The 22991-nt window shown below is 39.9% G+C and overlaps 1 protein-coding gene across 1 annotated transcript; it reads left to right on the top strand.

Annotated features, from left to right (window-relative positions):
- Positions 1-8525: 8525 nt before the first annotated feature.
- LOC136686177 (microfibril-associated glycoprotein 4-like) lies at positions 8526-14265 on the top strand. Its single transcript, XM_066659762.1, has 5 exons — positions 8526-8651; positions 9367-9576; positions 9962-10058; positions 11640-11807; positions 13258-14265. The coding sequence occupies exons 1-5, from the start codon at positions 8646-8648 to the stop codon at positions 13509-13511; spliced, it is 735 nt and encodes a 244-aa protein (XP_066515859.1). The 5' UTR covers positions 8526-8645; the 3' UTR covers positions 13512-14265.
- Positions 14266-22991: the final 8726 nt, after the last annotated feature.

Below are 22991 nucleotides of genomic sequence, written 5' to 3' on the forward strand. Positions count from 1 at the left end.
CAGGCAGCTGGGTCCAGACCCAATCCGTGGCCTCATTTGCTCTTTTTACCATAGGGACCAACTGCTTGGCCTCGTGTCTCGGATGGAGAGCTAATGAAATGTGTGGTGCCGCCATGTCAGACAGTTTGTACCAATTGTGTTGTTGTGGTGTTAGTGAAACAGGAGATGCCACCCCTTCAGGACCCACATAAATCTCTGTGGTGTCAACCGACCACTGTGTGCCCTCTAATTCTGTTTGAAAAGCTTCATAGTAAGTTAAATCTCCCCCTACATCATAGAACAGGGTGTCATGGAATGGGTCGGGCGGAGGGACATAGCTGGACATAGCTTGGATGGCTGTAATCCAAGGCGACCACTGGTGGAACAAGGCAATGAGTCGTGGTGACGGGTCCGTCTGTCCAGTCACTAAACCCCAGTAAATGTCTACCGACTCATCCTGCTGAGGCCTCATCAGGTACATACCATCAGTGTACCCCACCACTGCCACAGTTTTGTGTCCGTCCAACCACGTAAGTGTAATCCCATCTGGTTGGCATAAAATAGTGACTCCCATTTTCATCAACAAGTCTCTACCACAAATGTTCAAGGGTGCTTGTGGAGCAATTAGAAATGAATGTGACACAGTCTGTGTACCAGTACTGACTGGCAAATGTCTTGTTTTTGTCAGTGATGTAGATGTCCCTGAGAAGCCCCTTATTGCACAGTGTGTTCGCTCATCAGATGTGCGGGTAATACTGTGTTGATGGCTGACGATGTGGCTCCCGTGTCTACCAGAAAAAGGATTTCGGAGGCCCCCACAGTTAATGACAGCATGGGTTCTGCCCTGGCCCTGCTGTCCTGGTGCTCCTCTGGGCCCCGTCAATGTCCACCCCATGGCTCCATGCTGTATTGGCCAGCAGGAAGATGTGATGGCTCCGATTTTGGTGCCGCCTGTGGGTGTGGTGCCTGATGTGGATAGCTGGTGTCAGTAAAGGGTGGTGCCCTACATTGTGCCGCCCAGTGGTCCATGGCTCCACATCTTAGGCACGCCTCTGTCCGGCGGCGGACCCTGCCCCTCCACCTACCATTACCCCGCCCCTCCACTTACCATTACCCCGCCCCCTGCCCCCTGAGTAGGGCTGGTATGGGAAATATGGACTTGGTCCATAATTATACGGTGGGTTTTGTGGTGGCCCTGGTTGGGTTGGCATGTATGTGTTTGTGTTCATGAATGTTTGTGGTGATTGCATAGTTGGTGGTGGTGCAGTCATAGGCATCATGGTGTCAGACTTTATTTGCTTTTTATTATCATTTATAGATTTCCTGGCTTCTGCTAGTTGAACAGTTAGTAGGTCTCTTTGTAACTTAAGTGTCTCCTTGTCTTTATTATCTAATTTTTCCTTATATTTGTTCATATGGAACAAAACGTGTCTAACCCACAGGTCATGTGGTGCGTCAGGGCCCATATTAGGATTGTCCTCAATTTTGTCCTTTATGAGGGCTGGCAAGCCTTTCAAAACTGCAGTTCTAAACCAAACCACCTGCTGCTCCCTAGCAGGGTGAATCCCTGTAGTGTTAGTCCAATCCTCAACTGCTTTACCCATATATTCCCCTGGGCCAAGTTTTTCATCCCAGGCAGATGATGGGATTTTGGATGCTGCTCTGATTGGCCACATCTCTCTCATAACGTCAGTGAGGCGCTGCGAGTGAGTGTGGAAAAGATCATAATTAGGTTGAGTAGATGTCTGAGCCTGTCTCTCTATTTCAGCTGCTTCCATGGAAGTAGTCGATCTTTTAATAATGTTTCTAAAATCCCCAAGTGCTAGAGTCATGCCACCTGTCAGACTGTCCAGCTTTCTTAACCAGGCAGCCGCTCCACTACATAAAGGCGGAAGCTGATCGACCAAAGTCTGTGCATCAGTCAATGATAATGGTACATATTTATATGTTCCTGTACTAGTGGCCACTAATGGAAGTATAGTGCCGACGTTAGTGTCAGTCCTATACCTGTCAGGCGGGTGTCGGGGTCTGGTGCTTCGTCTCAAAATGTTTTGTCTGAGGTGTGCATGTCGCATTCTAAAGTCTGTTGTTTTAAGTCCAATTGTCTCTTTTCTTCTAGTATGAGGTTTTCCATGGCACGCAATGTATTGTTCAAATCAGTAATCCGTCTATCACCACATCGTCCATTCGCACTGTCCTCATCATCTGCTATATGTCCCTCATCATGGTCAGATTCGTCAGTTGTGACATGTTCTTCTAAATCTGCTTTAATCCTGATGTTTTGTTTATTTTTACGTGGTATCGGGTTCTTAAATGGTGTTGTCAGTGTTTGTTTATAGGCAAGGCGCGGTTTATCCTGATCTATATAATTTCCTGTGGTATCTATAAGGTCAGAACAGTCGGTGTTAATATTTGTGTGTGCAATTGAAATTGACTCATGTGGCCTTCGCAATTGAAATGGATCATCTGTGTGTGCGTTTGTGTGTGTGACGCTGTGGGCCGCCTGCTGACAAGCAGAGCCCCTCCCTTCTGTGTCTGTCTGTAAACTCACTGTGCCTGAGTCTACACTAAAGACAGGCAGGATAGTATCAGGTGGTGGGACGTGGCCTAAGTTGTATGGCGGAGGCGGAGCTGTAGGCTCCTCCCCCTCGCGTTTTGTATACTCACTTTCCACTTCCGCCTTCTCGGCAGTAAGTGATACAGCCTCCAAATGTGACGGATCTGGTGTTTTCAATGTAACGAGCTGCGGGGTGATACTGAGAAACGCCATTTTAACAGCTATTAACTCCGCAATGTCCGTTTTAGCTATTTTCAAACTTTTCTTTGCCTTAGCTCTGTTGAAAAGGCTAGCCCTACTAACCTCTACTTCAGCCTGACGTAATATTTGCTCCTTTTCTCTTTTCAACTGATTAATGCAGGTTATCAAAGATACAGTGTCCCCTGTGTGTGTTTTAACCCAGTTATCAAATCTCTTGAGCACACTTTTGTGCACAATATCCCGCATTTTCAAATTTATTACTCCATTTTTCACTCCCTCAGCGATCATTTCAATTTGCTGAACTAACGGTTTCCATTCCCAATTCCCCACGCCGTAAATGGCTTTTAATTCATTATGCAAGTCCCTAGTAGTAGCCATGTTGGGAGCTGATTAAAAAAAGGGAGCTGATTGAAAAAAAATTGGATCTCACCTGAATGGGTCTTCGTTCTAGTTCACTCTTTAATTGCAAATCAATTAACACCGCAAGGTTTCATCACAATTCAGAGTGAATTAAAACAGTTTCCCAGGGTCTCCCCCACACAGCGCCCACGCAACACTTAGCGCTCTCCGGACGGTATATAGAAAAGAAAAAAAAAGTCCAAGTTTTAAAGTCAGGTTTAAACACAGCCAATAAAAGCAGGACCACCTCAGCCCTGTGAAGAATTTCACAGGTGGATAAAAAACATAAGCGTGTCTTCAAACACAGTATTCAATCTAAAAGCAAGTGAAGCCTAATTTACATTAATTATCAAACCGGCCCACGGACCGAAAAAGCTTATTAGTCAGAAGCAAATAACACGCCAATATACGAAATAGAGTTTATAGTAGTTGGAAAAAGCTAAAAAAGCAGGACAATTATCTCACAATACAGAATTAAACCAACGACTATATTTTAGGTACGAAAACAAGTTACCGGACACACTTAACAGTCAACAAGCCACAAACGTGCCTAATATGTTGAGAAAGAGTTCCAGCCAAACAGAACGAACATCATCAGCACACCGTTAAAAAGGCGATCAAATTACAAGTTATATTATAACAAGTGAAAGCAAAATTTTTGAGAACTACTGAAATAGCAAGCAGGTTACAAAATATGTTATGATGAACGAAAAATTGAAACCGAAGCAGAAAATAAATTTTTAACACAAACTACCACAGTCAAAAAATGCAAACTGAACCGGAAAAATACGATTCTTAGTACAATAAGCAGTAAACGAAATACAAAATATATTTTTATCCACAAGAAGTCTAAATCACCAATATAAATGCAAATAAACCCCAAAAAGAAAGAAACAGAATTTTTAAATCTGAGCAGGTGCTCTTGCTCAAATAAATCAACCAGTTTATGCAATCCTCTATCGCCCTCTAGCGAGCAGAAACATACACAACACTCATGTAAACAGCCTCTAAGAATGGCACCGCCTCTTAGAACAGATATAAAACATGAATACACAATCAAATTTCATTAAAATACAACAAAACCTGGTGGGAACAGCTTCCACCAATATAAAATCTCGGGAACAGCGTCCGAAAATATAACATTTGCGGGAACAGCTTCCGCTCAAGGGTACAGCGTCCGCGACTAAATATAAAATCTGCGGGAACAGCGTCCGCGTGATTATACTTCAGAGGAGACGAACTCTCATGGACGAACCTTTCGACCAGGCAATAAACTCGAAACCTCGTCAGGTTCCGAGTGGAGGACCACCTCTCTGTCTCAAAGATGGGAACCAGCATCCATCTATTATATTTAAAATTTAATAATTAATTGTTTCAAACAAGCAACCCCAAATGTATAAACTGATAAAAAATTATAAAAACATATTTTTAAAATAAATTGATTTGCTCAATACCCCACTCCGGACCGCCGTCGGGCCTCCGCACCACTCCAATTTAAAAAGTCCAATATGCAGAATTTGAATAAAACAGGGTCTGCACACCCACCTTAATTCATTTCGGCCGCGAGTGGAAAGGAGTCCGAAGTCGTCCTAATTGTCGACCTTCCGCACGTCGGGGTCACCAATTGAAGATTAAAATGTTCTTTTGGACCGTTCTCAAAGTAATTAAAATTTAAAAATATCCAAAAGGTCCAAAATACACCCTCCCTCTTCGGGGAGACGTGCTCGTTCCGGAAGCGTCACAGAAACCAGTCGAGTGAAGTTCAAAGCAAATCAAAGTATTTATTTAACAATATTGGATCCAAGAGAACAATACATGAAAACAGTCTGATACCCTTCCCAAGTAAAGTTCTGACCTCTCCCCCATCTGACTCCACAGTTTATACCCCCTATGACGTGTATCCCTGCTGGTAAGGCGTTTCTGGCTGATTAACATATATTAATATGCATAATAAGACATGTTAGTACTCAGCTCTCGTGCCAGTTTCACATGCACCCGTTGACCCCAAAAACATTCATTATTAGCTAGGGTGACAAACCTTTCCTTTCCCATGCCTCCTTCCATGTCACCAAAATTTAGGGGAGTCCCTAATGGACTTCAGGGTCCTCCTAAGCTTAACACTTGTGATTTATATCAGCATAAATCATCACAGCATATATCATCACAGCTTAAAGTGCACATCTGTTCAATGTTAAATGTTTAAGAATTTAGAAAGGTAGTCATCATGCCAGTCATTGTGCAGGATCTAAACTGTTTACTACATGGGTAAATACTGGTTAATCATTCATATGAGTGCATATAAAATACAAGGTTTCATACAATGAATATGTAATTATACTTTCTAATTTTAACTAATCATCATTTAAGGACATTTGTCCACTAACACAAAGTAATAAAATTGTTTCCTACAACATTATCTAAACATTATTAAATAAGCTAAAAGGGAATATCTGGCCAAAATTATAATCACAAATCAGCATAACCCACATGTACTGTTTAAGACCATTGACTCTGTTCTAAAGGCCCCTCAGCCACTCTGCTTGGAAGATTCCCCTGAAACAGGTAATCATTTTCTGCACTTTTTCATAGATAAGGTTGTCACTGCCAGAGCTCTTATAACAGCTCCTGCCTTTCACACCCATCTGACACTGCCCCAAGCCTGGCTGTGTTTAAAAAATTTGAGCCGGTGACTCTGTCGAACCTAGAAGATGTGGTGGGCCAGATAAAGCCTTCAGGATCCCCATATGATGCTGTGCCTCCTCACTTTTTTAAAGAGGTTTTTCCCAGTATAGGGCAGCAGGTTTTAATCATTATCAACAGCAGTTTGTCCTCTGGTGTTGTTCCCATGAGTTTTTAACATGCAGTAGTGCATCCCCTGCTTAAAAAGCCTGGTCTTGATCCCATAGTTCTGGCTAATTATAGGCCAATTTCCAAGCTGCATTTTATTTCAAAAATATTGGAAAAAATTGTCTATGCCCAGCTGAAATCTAATTTGTATGAACAAAATATCCTGGAGGTCTTTCAGTCTGGTTTTAAAACCCATCATAGTACAGAATCAGCGCTTATTAGGGTATTTAATGATATCCTCCTGTCCAATGACTCTGGTGATTATGTGGTGGGGGGATGGAATGGCTTTGGAATGGTTTAAGTCATATTGACAGACAGAACTCTATTCTGGGCTCTATCTTAGGACCTCTACTGTTCTCTCTCTATCTGCTTCCACTGGCTTCCATTTTAAGAAAACATGGCATCGCCTTCCACTGTTATGCTGATGACACCCAGATTTATGTCCCGTTGAAGAAGAAAGATGCCTTTTCTATTAAACCTCTTCTCTTATGTCTCGAGGACATTAAAGCCTGGATGTCTGTAAGCTTTTTAAATTTTAATGAAGATACAGAAGTGATGGTGTTTGGTCCCATTGATTTCTGTGGAGCCCACCCCCCTGTTGAATTGGGCCCCCTTAAGCAGTATGAGAGGACAGTAATCTCTAACCTGGGTTTTAAAATGGACAGTGATTTTAAACTGGATAGCCAGATTGGCGCTGTAATGAGGTCCTGCTTTTATCACCTAAGGAAGGTGGCGAAGGTGAAGTCCATTTTAGCACATGTGCACTTTGAAACAGTAATCCATCCTTCATTACATCTCGGCTGGATTACTGTAATGCACTTTATTTTGGAGTCAGCCAGTCCTTCCTCAAACGCCTCCAGTTGGTGCAGAACGCGGCTGCCCGGCTGCTAATGGGGTCACGTAAGAGGGAGCACATAACTCCCATTCTGGCCTCCCTCCACTGGCTGCCTGTGCTCTTTTATTCCTTGGCTTTTAATTTAACATAAATTTTATTTTTGCATCTTATTTGTGTGTGGTTTTATTTAAATTTACTTTTTACTGTCTATTGCTTATATTGTTTTATTGGTATGTTGTTTTATTGGTCTACTGTTCTGTGTTTTATATTTTGTTTTATACCTGCAGTGTTCAGCATTTTGTTGCAGCCTCTGTTGTTTTTAAAGTGCTTTACAAATAAAGCCTTGCCCTGCTTGTGTAAGGTGTCAATGGTTATCTTTTGGACAACTGTCAAGTGAGCAGTCTTCACCATCACTGTGTAGCCTACAGAACTAGACTGAGAGAACATTTAAAGGCCTTTGCAGGTGTTTTAAGTTAATTAGCTCATTAGGGTGTGGCACCAGGTGTCTTCAGTAGTGAACCTTTTCACAATATTCTAATATTCTGAGATACTGAATTTGGGGTTTTCATTAGTTGTCAGTTATAATCATCAAATTAAAAGAAATAAACACTTGAAATATATCAGTCTGTGTGTAATGAATAAGTATAATATAAAGTTTCACTAAATTTTTTCATGATTTAAAAAGTTGATATTTTCAACTAATTTTATGACCAGCACCTGCACATGTACCTTTGGATACAGATCTCCAAACTTTATGTGGCTTTTGCGCTCCACAAGCTCAAACCTCCTCACCCTACTCAAATTGCCTCTCTCCACAAATTCAAATTGCCTTGTGCTCCACAAACTCAAAACTCCTCGAGCTACTCAAACAGCATGGCACTCAACAAATTTAAACCTCTTCGCTCTACTCAAGCTGCCATGACAAACAAAGTATATTCACAACTTGTTTCTGCTCCATTTTTGCTTTGTCCCCCACTGACCTTCTTTAAACAAAGGTTGGATTAAGATCAAAACAAAATCAAAGGGAGATTAGAATTACTGATCAAAATATAATGTTATATTGCTCTTTATTATTATTACCCTTTATATCAGGAGCAAAAAGGTTGTGGGCACTATTACTCAACCTGATGGGTGAAGTTCAGCTGATTAATGCTTACGCAGTATAAAGTCATTAAGGGAATCATCTTAACTCTAGTCAATAAATGCAGCTTTTGATGGATTATTTCAAAATGCTCATTTAGTGATCTCATACGGGGAAATACAAAATATTTTGAGCAGATTTACAATGATTTTGTGTGATATACTTTTTATAGTATAAGCACAAATCAAATGAACTTATATTTTGTTGTCAGTGTGCACAGTTTCCTCAAGGACATTTCCTCATGACACAGGTGCTGTGTTTAAAAGGGGTCTGAGAGTTTAAAAGAATTGCAGTCTAGACACTTAAGTTTGGGTCAGAGAAAGCTTACAGGAGAGATTTTAGTACAACGTTCAAATCTTTACTTTACTGTTTTGATTCTTAAAAATAGATTTAAACTTAATATCACTGTATTATCGCTGTTTTAATCAGCTGTGTATCACAGCAGTGGAGTAACAGCAGTAAACCGGAGAGTATTTAAACCCTGTGTGAGACACTCCTTCGTTGGTCCACCTTGTAAATGTAAAGTCAGTAGCTCATCTGTTGTTTCACAGTGTGTGTGTCAGTCGTCCTTTAGTCCTTCATCAGTGGAAGAGGATAAGGGCTTAAAGGGTAAACAAACTATGCAGAGCAGCAGGTGGACTACAGTCTGCAACTTTTAAACCTGGAAACAACAGCTGGAAAGAACAATGAGAGTGAGTTATTTGCCTCTGGCCTGTTCTTTACTGTGATATAATCACCCTGGACCAGGATTGTATTTACTCAAGTGTAAATGAGTTTATAAAGTGAATTTTAACTGTTTGTATTTTTCAATGTTATTGTTAATTGTGTTTCTACTTATGACACTCCATCCATCCATCCATTATCTGTAACCGCTTATCCAATTTAGGGTCGCGGAGGGTCCAGAGCCTACCTGGAATCCTCGGGCGCAAGGCGGGAATACACCCTGGAGGGGACGCCAGTCCTTCACAGGGCAACACAGACACACACACATTCACACACACACTCACGAGTCACCAATCCACCTGCAACGTGTGTTTTTGGACTGTGGGAGGAAACCGGAGCACCCGGAGGAAACCCACGCGGACACGGGGAGAACACACCAACTCCTCACAGACAGTCACCCGGAGCTGGAATCGAACCCACAACCTCCAGGCCCCTGGAGCTGTGTGACTGCGACACTACCTGCTGCGCCACCGTGCCGCCCTACTTATGACACTGTAAAATAATAAAAATATATAGTAGCAGATTAAAATAGATGCCCATAAAAAAGCAAAAGCATATTAAAATATATACCTTATAACTTATTTTAATTTGGGCTGTTTTTGTCATTAATTGTTTAAGATATCTGTAATGTAATATTATCCACGTTATTATGTATTTTCTCTCTCTCTCTCTCTCTCTCTCCAGAACAGAATATTTCTGGTCCTAGTGCTCCCCCTGCTGTTGGGCAGTTCCTCTGTCTCTCAGTATTTGTTTCCCACAGACTGTTCTGATGTCTACACTACAGGGCGTAAAGTTAGTGGGGTCTACACCATCTTCCCCACAGGGGGCGCACCTGTGCAGGTGTACTGTGACATGGGCTGTGAGGAGGGCCAAGCAAAGGATGGGAGGTGGACAGTATGTTTGTATATATATATTTCATTACATAATTAAGGGTCAGTTCCAATCAGATCTTTAGGAATTGTTCATTATGTACTCGTATGGCATTTTCTAAATACTCAATGTATATTTGCTTTTAATTATACATTTCCTTTTTTAATATTTTAATTTGTATTTTATTCGGAACCTTAGCGTATTATAGGAGTAAATGGTTCACATTAAATATTAAATCAGTCACTGAACATCTTAAAGAGTATTTTCCCCTGAAAACTGAATGACCAGCTGTGGTCTGGCAAAGTAAAGAAAATTAAGAAAATGTTACATTGCAGAACATATTTTTGTGATATATTTTTGTTATTCTTAGATTCCACTTCAGAAATGAAGAATCTAATCTCTACTGCAGGTCATTCAGAGGAGAATGGACGGCAGTGTGAACTTCTACCGTCCATGGGAACAGTACAGAAAGGGATTTGGAAACAAATACGGAGAATATTGGCTGGGTGAGAAATGACTACACAATATCATTCAAAATTAATTAGAAACACTGCTGAAAAACACTACATTTGAAATTGAAACTGAAAAATCGTCTGATTTTTCATCTGAACTGAAGTGGAATTTTAAAAAGAACATTTGTAAATCTAAAATTGCAAACAAAGCTATATTTAATTTGGTATTCTCAGTTTTTGTGAAAATGATTGATCTCATGATAAATGGTCCATTAAAATATCATATTGAAATTTCTGATACAAAAATATGATATTTATATAGGGCGGCACGGTGGCGCAGCAGGTAGTGTCGCAGTCACACAGCTCCAGGGGCCTGGAGGTTGTGGGTTTGATTCCAGCTCCGGGTGACTGTCTGTGAGGAGTTGGTGTGTTCTCCCCGTGTCTGCGTGGGTTTCCTCCGGGTGCTCCGGTTTCCTCCCACAGTCCAAAAACACGTTGCAGGTGGATTGGCGACTCGAAAGTGTCCGTAGGTGTGAGTGAATGTGTGTGTGTCTGTGTTGCCCTGTGAAGGACTGGAGCCCCCTCCAGGGTGTATTCCCGCCTTGCACCCGATGATTCCAGGTAGGCTCTGGACCCCCCACGACCCTAAATTGGATAAGCGGTTACAGATAATGGATGGATATTTATATAATGAAGACAATTGTGTGTAGAGCCAGTAGCCATAGGAACTCTATTTCCCAGACTCCTCTGTGTTAATGAAGCTGATTAGGCTCACCTGCTGAGTGCTGTACTTAAGAACATGGCTCAACATCAGGAACACAAGAGTAAACACAATCCCAAGAGTAAATTTGTAGTGCCACATTGAATGATGGGACTTACAGGTTGTTCCCATTGGCCAAAAAAGAGAAAATAAAATAAATGTCTTTAATCAACACAAGGCCAGAGAACAAACAGAAACAAGAAATAATGTTGTGCAGATTGCTAACCTCACCCAGTTGGCTGAGTTTTTGTGTAACATCTCTTATTGATGTTAAATACTTTCTTGTAACCTCATTTTTTGTTTAAGCACACTGTTATGTCATTCCTTTGTTTGGTTTTCCCACCCCTTTACCCAGTTGTACTCTCTATGTACCTCCCTGTGGCGCAGTGGTCAATAACACATACACAAATGAGAGCATGTATGAATTCTGAAATTTAGTCAACTTCATGTGGTGGACCCTGTCTGTGAAGCCTTAACTGGTTTATTTAGGAATTCAAAGATGTCTTGTGATTGGAATGTATTAAAACAATAAATAAACACTTGTAAAAAGAACTGAGTGCTCATGTAAATAAATGGATTATGATATAAATGTTTTATTGTAATTATACACAGGAAAAAGGTATGTAAATATCCCACGTAGGGCCCAGCCCCCTCATCATCCCTGTATACTACTCCTAACCACTAGGGTTGCTGTGGCCATTTGCTTATTAGATCATAGCCAGCTGCAATTAACAACTAAGGTTACTTATTGGGCACAGCCCCTGAGTTGCTAGTACTTCACAGGTGTAATAAGTCAATCAGCCCAGTTCCCGCAGCTAGTCTGTGTCCCTTTTATATCAACAATGGTTTAATAACATCTTTGCCACCCCTCTCAGGATTGGAGAACCTGTACCAGCTGACCCGGAAGAGGAAGTATGAGCTGAGAGTGGATCTGCAGGACTTTGTGGGAGTAAAGGTTTACGCTCTGTACTCGTCGTTCTCTGTGGAGTCTGAAGTTGATGGGTACAGGCTCCACCTCGGAGCATTCACAGATGGAGGGGCAGGTGAGAGAGGAGGCTGGAACATTGGACAGATAATTAAATACTACTAAAAGGGCAGAGGGGTGATTAATAGATTCATACTCATACATGTTTAAGCTGTAGATATTCTTTCTCAAACTTTAAATGCATCTGTATATTAATTCCAAACTTACCACTGGTAGACAGGTTTAATATGGTCTCTAATCACGTTTCCTTCCTAGGAGATGCAATCATTGCAATGCAATTGTGCTGTCCCATCTCTAAGGCTCAGATGCAGAAAAGGATGAATTTAAGCAGAATACCTCAACTGTAAGGTTAGGGATTCTTGAGGCCCAGTATCAATACTATGTTATCGTCACTAGGGAGAGCTTAAGATACAAATATAATACCCGGATGCAGAGTGTTACAGATGAGTGTGCATTTATTCATAGAACAATATGACCCTCCATTGTTTGTAATTCTGTGTCTAGTTAGTATTTATTAAAAAAGCACATTTTAAACCAAAGTGCTATACAAGCAAAAAAAAAAAAAAAATCAGTTTACTGAGACAAAAGTTTGTCGATAAAATTGGTTTAAATCATTGACTTAAAAGGATTAACAGAGAGTGCAGGCCTAATGTCCAGAGGGAGACCGTTACACAGTCTCGGTGCAGCAACAGCAACAGCCTGCTCACTTTTGAGTCTGAACCGAGACCATGGCACAGTAAATAGCACCTGATCTGATAAACTCAGAGGTTGAGAAAAGGAAAATATCTATAGAAATTGTAAATGTGTATGAGTGTGTAGGAAAAAATGTGAAAAAAAATAAATACTGGTGTATCTCAGTACAAAGTTCATTCAGACCTTGCAAACAGTGTTTTAGAAACAGCAAACAAAATCAATATGCATAAACAACTTTTTTTTATTTTTAAACTGTGTTGTGAAGATTTAAGTGGTGGTGCAACTATCACCAGATCATCCCATAAACTGAAAACACCTGACTAAATCCACCTTCAGAATATCTGCTAATATTAAAGGTTCACATACTTTTGCCACACATCTTCACTGTCCAGATAAAAACATGCATCTCCATTTTTGTCCATTTCTATTTATTTTACAATTTCAATAAAACTTTAGGTTGGTGAAAAAAGGTTTTAATTGGACAGTGATGATATATGATATTAGATATCCTCAAGACATAAATGACTAAGTTTAACATTTTTTCTCATTTGTTTTGGTATTATCTTTATTATTTCGTTAGTTGGTTATTTATTTATTTTCTTTAAAATGTCTATTGGCTCAGTTTAGTAGAAATATAGTTTAAATAGTACATTCTAAATGGTTCACAAATTTAAAAAATCACTAAGTGAAAGAAAACATTGTGCATAGAGCTAATGTGTCATTGAGGACGTAAATAAAAGAACAATATATGTACCTTTGTACTAAGCTATCTTTGTTGCTTATGAGATATTTATAGCGTGTTCTTCTGTTTGTAGGGAACTCTATGGAGGCAAACAACGGACAGAAGTTCTCCACATTCGACAAAGACCAGGACACTCATGAAACGGTAAACTGTGCCAAGTCCTACCTTGGAGGGTTCTGGTACAGTAACTGTCACCACGCTAATCCTAATGGTGTTTATCTGTGGGGGAAAGATGGCACACACTATGCCATTGGGAATGTGTGGCTTCACTGGAAAGGCTATGATTATGGACTGAAGTTCATCAGTATGAAGATAAGACCTGTCTGAGGTTTAACTTCCACTTTTGTTATTAAAGAGAGTACAGCACTCAGCCATTATCTCAGGTGTTACACTGACACCCAGTGGCCTGGATGTATCCAAAACTGCTAAACATTTTAAAATTTCTTAAATTTGATTCTTCTTATGAAATGCACTTTAGACAAATGATAAATCAATAAATGATCACAATTAAACAGCAGTGTTTGCCACATTTATGTAAATGTTACTAGCTGTTGGTGTTTTGATAAAATCATGTTTCTCTGTGAAGTATGTTGGGTAGATTTCTCAAAAAACAATGTTTTCATAATCAAACACGACACATACATTTATGAAATATGTAAGAGTACAGTTCAGAGAGGAACATTTCACTTCTGTGAAGTTAGTTCCAGGTGTGTGTGAGTGACTGTGTGAGTGTGTGAATCTGTCCACAGGGGTGTGTTTGTGTGTGACACAGACCGGGTGAGAGTGTGAACATCTCCACTGTGAGGGCAATTTTAGCTTATTCTAACCATAAGAAGAGACTCAAAGTCTTTTAAAAGACCAACATGTTGCCCTTAACAAATTTTTAGTCACAGACTGTGATTTTGCAAAGTCAGGATCTTGCAGGGTCATAATATGCATGAGCAAAGTAGTGTCAATAGATTTAAAAATGTAATTGAGTTTGTCTAAGTAACATACTGTGATTAATCATGATTAATTCCAAGTTGTTGTATTTTAAAGTACATTCTCTTTGTTGTATATTAAAATATATTCTTTTATTGGAAGGGAGAAAAAATGAATAAATGTGTAGAGTGGTATGCACAAAAAACTAGTTGGAGGACACTGTCCTTTTTAATATTTCATGATATTTGAATTATAATATCTTAATTTGGGTAAATTGTAACATCAAACACCACAAAGCTCCAACACATTAATTGAGATTAAGATTAATTAATTTAATTGAGAACATTGCAGCATGCAGCTCAGACAATAATCATTATTCCACCTTCAACAGCTTTATGGGGTGGTTTTCCAGACAAGGATTCAGCTTAGTCCTGGACTACACAGTGATTTGTATTGTGTGATCCATTAGTTTTTCCACTGAAAGGAGGATATACACTAGGAATAGGCTTAATCCCTTTTCAGACTATCACCCATATGAGAGAGAAATAAATAGATTAAGCAAGGCACAAAAGAAAAAAACATGGCAAATGTGTCGCAGCAACTGTGTGTGAAAGAGATTAGATTTAATCCATATTTTTGCGTAAAATAATGTAACTTAGTTGATTTCAACAGTAGTGACACTGTGTTTACATCCTCTAATAAACCATTGCCATGTTACTAGGCTCTATAAACCAAGTGAATTATGGTAGGAAATTGAGAGCAGTCAGTTCTGTACTTTACACTTTATCTACAATCTAGGTGAGAACACTTGGGGATTGCTTATTATTGCACTTTGGGTTAATTTTCTATTTTTCCTATTTTTAATTTATACATTTATAATACAATAAGTTATTACATTTCCCTAACTAAAGGTACTGAATATATTCCCTTGAGGGAAGTGTAGAATACAAACTTCAACAAACACTTAAGTTGCTCTCAAAAAGAGCTTTGGTTAAATGCCATAAAAGTAAATGTTTTAGACATCTATAATGAACAGTAGGGACCCAAAAACAGTGAGTGGGACACCACACTGTAGTTCAGAAAACTGGTTGCATGTAAGTGAAAGACAATATGTTCTTGTTTTGAGGTAGTGTGTCCTAGAGGACGTAAATAAAAGGAGAACCCTAAGATGGAGCCTTGTGAGCCATCTGACATCAACATCTACATCACTACATTTGTATACTTGGCCATTCAAAGTGCTTTACAGAGCAGTAAAGAAATATTACAGCAGAATATAATAACCATTAAAAAGCTATTAAAATATATCATATAATAGAAAATTTATAATAAAAAAAATGATTAAAATATTATCAAACATCACATATAATATAAAAGACAAATTAAAATGTGCAATAAATCAAATTTATAGAAAGTTGGATTTCACCAAGAATCCAGACATTTTCGATGTTGTCCACTGTCCCAGAATATATCTTACCAGTACAGAGTTGATTACAGTGTATTGTGATCTTAGAATATGAAGTGTCTGTATAGTGTCTGTGTTGAGGTGGTGTTCTTTGTGTAGGTAATTCTATGGAGACACACAATAAACAGAAGTTCTCCACAAATACCAGGACTCTAGATAAGAGGATGTCCCCGCTGGGAGTGTTTTGGTACAGTTTCTGTCACCATGCTAATCCTAATGGTGTTTATCTGCTGGGAAGAGATGGCACACTTTATCCATTATGGAATGAAGTTCATCAGCATGAAGATTCGACCTGTATATGGGACGCAGACCTAATTTCACCTTTTTATTATATGGACCACTTGCACAATATACTGTGGCGTATGTCCACTTTTCCGAATGACACGTCTGTTTACTTCAGCCTGGCAACCCTTAGACACCTACCCTTCAGATCTCCTCATCTGTTTCATCAGTCTATATCGATTTTGTACTTGGTGTTATAATTAGATAGACGAAGACAGCAATGGAGAGGCTGAAATGGAAGTATTCTGTGACCATGACTACTGTACAGCTAGTTAGGCTAAGGCTAGTGCAACACTGAGTGAGCTGTCACTCCGGGAATACAAATAAATGTAAGACAGTTTATACAACAACAAAAATGCAATACAATAATAAATATACTAATTGTTTAAAGACTGTACAAAATCAATATAAACTAGTGAAACAGGGGAGAAGATCAGAAGTGTAAGGGTTAATGGACACTAAGAGGAAGTAAATAGATGTTTCATTTGGAAAGCAGACATGACGATACAGAAATCAAGCACTACACTGACACCCAGTGGCCTGGATGTGTCAGAAGCTCAGATTTGATTCTTCATCTGATGGAGTGCACTTTATGTAAAAAATATGACAAATGTAAAATGACAAAACAATTACATTAAAAAACGATTGATGGACATGATTTGGTGGAAAAGTGTCTGACTGGTGATATCAGATCAGTCCTCCCTGTCCTGTATGCATCTCAAATATCTTGTGTTCATAATCAATCACTACACTTACAAACGTACATTCATAAAATTGTGTAACTGCACAATTCACTGTGGACAATATATAGGAATATATTATATGGGAATCTTCTCTTCACAGGTGAGTGTGTGAAACTGTCCACCAGTGGAAGTGTGTGAGGGACTGTGTGAGTGTGTGAAACTACCCACAAGTGGGTGAATGTGAGTGACTGGGTGAGTGTGTGAAACATCATACAGTTGCATAACTGCAACTTATTTGAACCATACACTACAAGAAAAAGTGCAGACTGTGTAACTTTTTAAAGACTCTGGATCTTGCTGGGACACTAGCATGAATTAAGTGATGAAAATGTGTGATGATAAGTTTGTATTAAAGTAAATAAATGTAACAAACTTTCCTCTTCACAGAGAGATAATGTGTGTAAAGAGATTAAAATCTTTCCATGATATCTTCTCTCTCATTTGAGAATTTTTGATTTGAGTATGATATTTATATGCATCACTCAGGGCAGTGTAAGTTCTGAAGCTGGTCAAACTAGTTCTGAAAACTCCTCAGACATTTATAAACCAGACAAATCATTTAGCAGCATTCTAGAAATTTCTCTGCTCTGAATAATTAGACTAAATTAAGAAGACCTATGTACACAAATTGTTCCTGAGGGTATATTTTTACCTTTATATTTTAAATACATTGTGCACTTATTTTTGCCAAACTCTCGTAAACAGGACCCCCTCAGTGTGTTGTGCTTGTACAAGAGTGTAGTGGAAATAGTATGCACATGTTGCGGTGGCATTAGCACTACATAGCGGAGTCAATGATAATTAATTATTATATTATAATTCATTTTTCTAAGCTCCATGTTTGGGAGCCATTAACTAATATGTAGTGTCCTTACCTGTCTTAATTTTAGCTTAGACAAGAAAGCCATCTTCACATATTATAAAGCAGAATTAGCTAGAATTAACTATTATTAATGAATTATGGTCATTGACCTGCCGTGGGTTCTTGACTCTGAAATGGAATCTGAACTCAAAGTTATTATTCCATACAAGAAAGGTGCACACACAATCAAATAACCAAGGATTGGTTTTATCATACAACTAGTTTATTAATTGTAATATCAAATAATGAGGGAACAGGGAGATTAATATATGAGGGAATTTCTCTATGATAATTATTACCCTAAGTTCTAAGAAAGGCTATTGTTTATCCCAGCAAACTTTCAGTACCAACCCATGAGCCATGAGAGACATGAGACCATATGACCTTACATATGTGGAGATGTACAGGGAGATGGTGTCTTCCGGCACGACTTGCTGGAGAATTGCAGACCTTGCAGCCTTGTAGGTTGCAACCGTGGGCGTTTCTTTTCTCCCGAGGCTTTCAGACGCAGCCGTCGGAGCTGGTGGTGTTCTGAAGGTCTCTGTGGGGATTCTTCGTCGTCGCTGAACTGCCGCCTTGTGAGAGAGAGACACGTCCATGCATGTCTCTCCTGGGCAGGTTTCTCCTCATCTCAGAAGGTCATTCTGAGGGTGCATGCAGCCGTCCTCTTCGTGGTGTTGTCGTCCTTTTGAGGGTCAGAGGTCTAAGGTTCCTTTCAGGCTCTGGGTGTGGCATTGAAATTTTGCTAGGGTTAAACTATAGCTTTTCTTAATCTGTAGTTTGTATCTGGACCACACTTTAAAGGCCCAAGACTGTTTAAAAAAGCCACGAGTCTGACGCCTGCAGAGTCATTTCAAAATCTCAGGTCATTTTACTCTTTAGCCTTGAAAAAGGCTAAAAGAGTAAATGCCCCAAGTATCTGGAGCCTTGAAGTGAAGAGTTGAACAGCGGAGGAAAGGGGGAAGAAAGCCCAAAAAGCCCGTGTCATTTGGCGCCACAGGTTTTTAACCAGAGTTTAGAAAACCCGCCCGAATACCTGATTCGTCCTCAATGAGGGAGAAATGGAGCTTTTCTTGCTCCTGATTGGCTGTTTCCTGTTCCTTGGGAGTGGCATCACATAGAATTTATGACACTTGACAAGACAAAGACTTGACCATCCCTGGTGAGTGAATATCCCAGGATTCTAATTCATACTTTGCAGTATAAAGGTTATATGTTAACACAAAGTAATATCATTAAGAAAAAGACAAGCATGTTCTATATAATTATTAACCAACTAAACACATAGTATGTGGCTACCTTGTTTCTACATAAATTCATATAAAACAAAAATGACTTTAAACACATGTAAATTAGTTCCACCTATTTTGATTGTCAAAAGGGGGTTAATTTCAAACAGTTGTGCACATATGTAACTTCAAATTGTTTTAAACCAATGGGAATTAAGGTTTGAGGTTGTTTTGTTTAACAATCTTTTAAAATGTGTGAGAGAACAGTTTTAATCAAGTTTCAGTCTGTGTGTCTCTCTGCATTTTGCAGAGACTCTCCTCTTGACCCTGGGACCTTGGGTCGTAAACGTCCTGGAGTGAGGTTTTATGAGCCTGTTCTGGATGCTAATCTCAAATTCCGATCTTGCTTGGTGTGTTTCTGAAGTAAGCTAATGTTTGGGTATATCAAATCACATCTTTAGAAAGACAAAATTTCTTATTAGAAATTAATACACATTCATCATATCCACTACAAGAGGATCAGACACAGCAGTGCTGCTGGAGTTCAATGATGAAAGACTAGATCTAGTTTCTCAACAAAGTATGCAGAGCAATAGCTATACTACAGTCTGTAATGTAATGCTGTCAAATTTAAAACCCTCTAGCTTGCACTTTGACATTGATCATGGTGACCTTAGGCTGGTTCTGCACATAATTTGGCAGCATGTCTGAGGTTTACAGGAAGGCACAGGTTCCTCATGGTCAGTTATTACATTAGACAAATAAGTGATTACACCTATTGCCCCAAGCTGATCCTGAGTGTATTGTGTTGCCTTTTCTATTAAAAGAACGTCTCATTACGGTCTAAACCAAGCTTACATTCCCTGTTTAATAATGATAGGAAAAGCAGACAACAAAGGACCAACAGGAGTTTTCACCTTAGAAAATTGAGAATTGTCTCCGTGAATAATTTCCTTAGCATGATCACCAAAATCACAGGTGACCACAAGCTCATGCAGGGCAGACATGTACTGTAACAATCTTTCTTGTGGTCCCTGAATCCTTTCACAAAAGGTATGGCATTCAACTACAACATCAACGCTGGGTGTGGAGTAGGTTTTTAATGCATTCTTGGCTGTTGTATATGTTGTACCTTTGTTAGGCAAGGCATTAAAAATCCTCTGGTCCTCTGTACCCACACAGTGAAGCAGAACCGCCTTCTATCTTGAGTCAGACAAGGCATTTCCTGTTGCATCAGTACTCAACAAATAGTTGTCAAAAATCTGCAGCCACATTAAACGAAGGCACTGGAGGCTTACCAAGATATGGGAGAAAGAAAAAAAATTCATAAAAAGGAACATTTGCAACTGAATTCATCAAAAAATAAGGGACCAGTCAGCATGCATCCAGCACCCTCATTGCCAGTTTTATGGCCAATGCCTAGTGACAAAATCCCAGGGCCTTGAGGAAGCTTCCTAGATGCTTCCACCAGTTTTCCAACACTTTATGAAGAACAGAGAACTCTCCCCAGCTTCTCAGGGTTGGTTTTTAAAACCCGGAATGCCTCATGGACCCCTGATCTCCATGGTCCTGGGTTCGACACCTGCCTGATTCCATTTTGGTCAATGTGAGGCAGACACTAATATTGCCACCAGACTTTCCAAACAGTTGGCCTATCCCGACAACAGCCCATGTTCAACAGCTGTTTGCATGGAACCCTTCCTTAATTTGGCCTTCAACACTCTGAATCATCTGAATGTCTGCTACTACCACTAAGATCTGCACCTGCGGCAGCTCCAATAAGGCCCACTCCAGAAGCTTCTAGAAGGTTTGATTACTCTTTTATCCCTATAAGGTTTTTCGGTAAACATTCCCTATGCTACATTTCCCAAAGCCTCTGGAAGAATAGCATTAGCTATAGGATTCAGCACTGGGCTCTTCCCTCTTCATGGGCTGCTACTAGGGGAATCATGGTTAGTTTTTTTTCCTCTGCTTACTGATATGCTTTTGCCCTGTGTCACAATGGAAGATGGAAGAAAGTGTTCAGATAAATTACCCATAAACACTGCTTTAGGATATATCCCTAGCACATTCTCATAAGAACTGCAGAAAACGTGATAAAAGTTTGCATTTGAAGGCCCTAGAGGATGAAGGCCCTGTTCATCTCTGCATCTGGCTGCATTCTTCATTGACACATGAGTCAAGTGATCAAACTCTCATGTGATGAAGTTTGAAGTCCATAGGACTGAATACTTCTAGGGGCTTCACAGACTTGTTATCGCTCCACATCTCATGGCTTTATTGCCCATTGTCACTTTAAAAATTTAGAATCACTGACCACCAAGACCCCATCACATTGGGGTGATAAAGGAAGATGATGGATCCCTCGGCACTCTCTGTCCCCACAACATTCACCCACACCACTGGAGAGGGACTGACACCACTGGGGGAATGTGGGGGGAACCATGAAATGCGGATCAGGTAGCAGCCAAGGGCTAGGATCCTGGTGTTCTGATGCTCAGTTACTGAAACAGGCCCTAACCTGAGCTGGTGCATGGAGTGGCTAAATATAGTCAGGCTCACCTCAAGAAGGAAAAGATGCTGTTTTACTTTGGAGTTTCACAGGGTGGGAGGCATAGGGCAGGAGTGGGCTTACTCATAGCCCCCTGACTATCCACCTGTACACTGGGGTTATCCATAGTGGACTAGTGTGTAGTTGGGTTTGGGGGCACGGTGGCTGAGATAGTCAGAAAACTCCCTAGTGCTAAAGCCCTAAGGGTGGATAAGATTTGTTCAGTTACTCAAGGCTCTGGATGTTATGAGGCTGTCTAGGTTCACATGTCTTTATAGCATCTCATGGACACAGAAGGCATTGCCTGTGGATTGGCAGATGGGGGTGGTGGTTCAACTTTTTAAGAAGAGAGACCAGAGCATGTGTTTCAACTATAGGGGGATCACACTCCTCAGCCTCACTGGTAATGTCTATGCAAGTGTACTCACTAGGATATTGGAGGGTTAATGGGAGTTTGCTCAATCAGTCCACATGTGCTTTGTGGATTTGGAGAAGGCATTCCACTGTGTCCCTCAGGGTATTCTGTTGGGGGTCCTCCGGGAGAATGGGGTTTTGTGACCATTGATATGAGCTATCCAGTCTTTATGTAAACAGGGCCTTTGCTAGCAGTAAGGAGCTTTTTTCCAGGTACGTTTGGACTCCGTCAGGGCTGCCCATTGTCACAAATTCTGCATAGCCAAGTGGTGGACGATATTCAATTTGGTTGTAACAGGATTCCTTGCCTGATTTTTGTAAGTGATGTAGTCTTGTTGTAGTCCCATGGAGTGGGAAGTTGACAGGTGGATCAGTGCATCATTTGCAGTAATGTGGCCTCTGTACCAGTCCGTTGTGGTGAAGAGTAAGTTAAGCCACAAAGCAAAACTCTCAATTTTCCTTTCTATCTACATCTCAACTTTTTGGATTTTCTCCACAGGGTGTGAAATATCACTATATTTTAAATCTAAAGCTGGCTAAGCCTTTTTATCCACATTAGACACATTACAAGCAAAATCTCCTTATCTATAAGAACATTTTGCAGTAGGTACATGAAGATTTGCCATAGGAGTGCTTCATTTGCACATTAGCATATTATGTTAGCCTAGCATGTTAACATGACATATTATCATAGCATACTAGCACGGCAGATTAGAATATCACATTGGCATAGATATAAGCATAGTATGTTTGCTTGGTGACACCTAGCACCAACAGTTCATATCCAAAAACTTTGTGTGTTATGAATATTTGTGCTGCTCTCATGTGATGTGTGTTATTTTTCAAAGATTCTGTTCAGTTTAATGTTTGGAAAACAAGTTCAGTTTCTGAGCTAAAAGTCAGCATACATCATCTGATGTTTGGTCAATAATGAATACTACAAATATACATTCAAAATAGTTTTAATATTGCATACTGATGTATATACAGTAAATATTTATTTACAGATATTTCTCCTCATATATATTTTGAGCACAATCAATCAACGCTAATAATTCAGCCTTTAGGTCCACACCTTGCTTCTACCTACCTAAACTCTTCAATTGTCTCTCAGGTACAGAAGTGATCGGCTTTCATTCCATTTTCCAGCACAAGTTTTTCTTCAACTATCAGTAAACTTCTGTGGACTGTGAGGATGTGTTTACTAATGAATCCCTTCAGAACGGAGTGTACACCATCTACCCATCAGGCGTTAACCAGCCATTCCAGGTTTACTGTGAGAAAAGTTGTTATAAAATTGGCACCGACAACAAAGAGATATGGACAGTGAACAACACCTTTAA

The sequence above is a fragment of the Hoplias malabaricus genome, chromosome 2, assembly GCF_029633855.1.
Source record: "Hoplias malabaricus isolate fHopMal1 chromosome 2, fHopMal1.hap1, whole genome shotgun sequence".
NCBI classification, from domain to species: domain Eukaryota; kingdom Metazoa; phylum Chordata; class Actinopteri; order Characiformes; family Erythrinidae; genus Hoplias; species Hoplias malabaricus.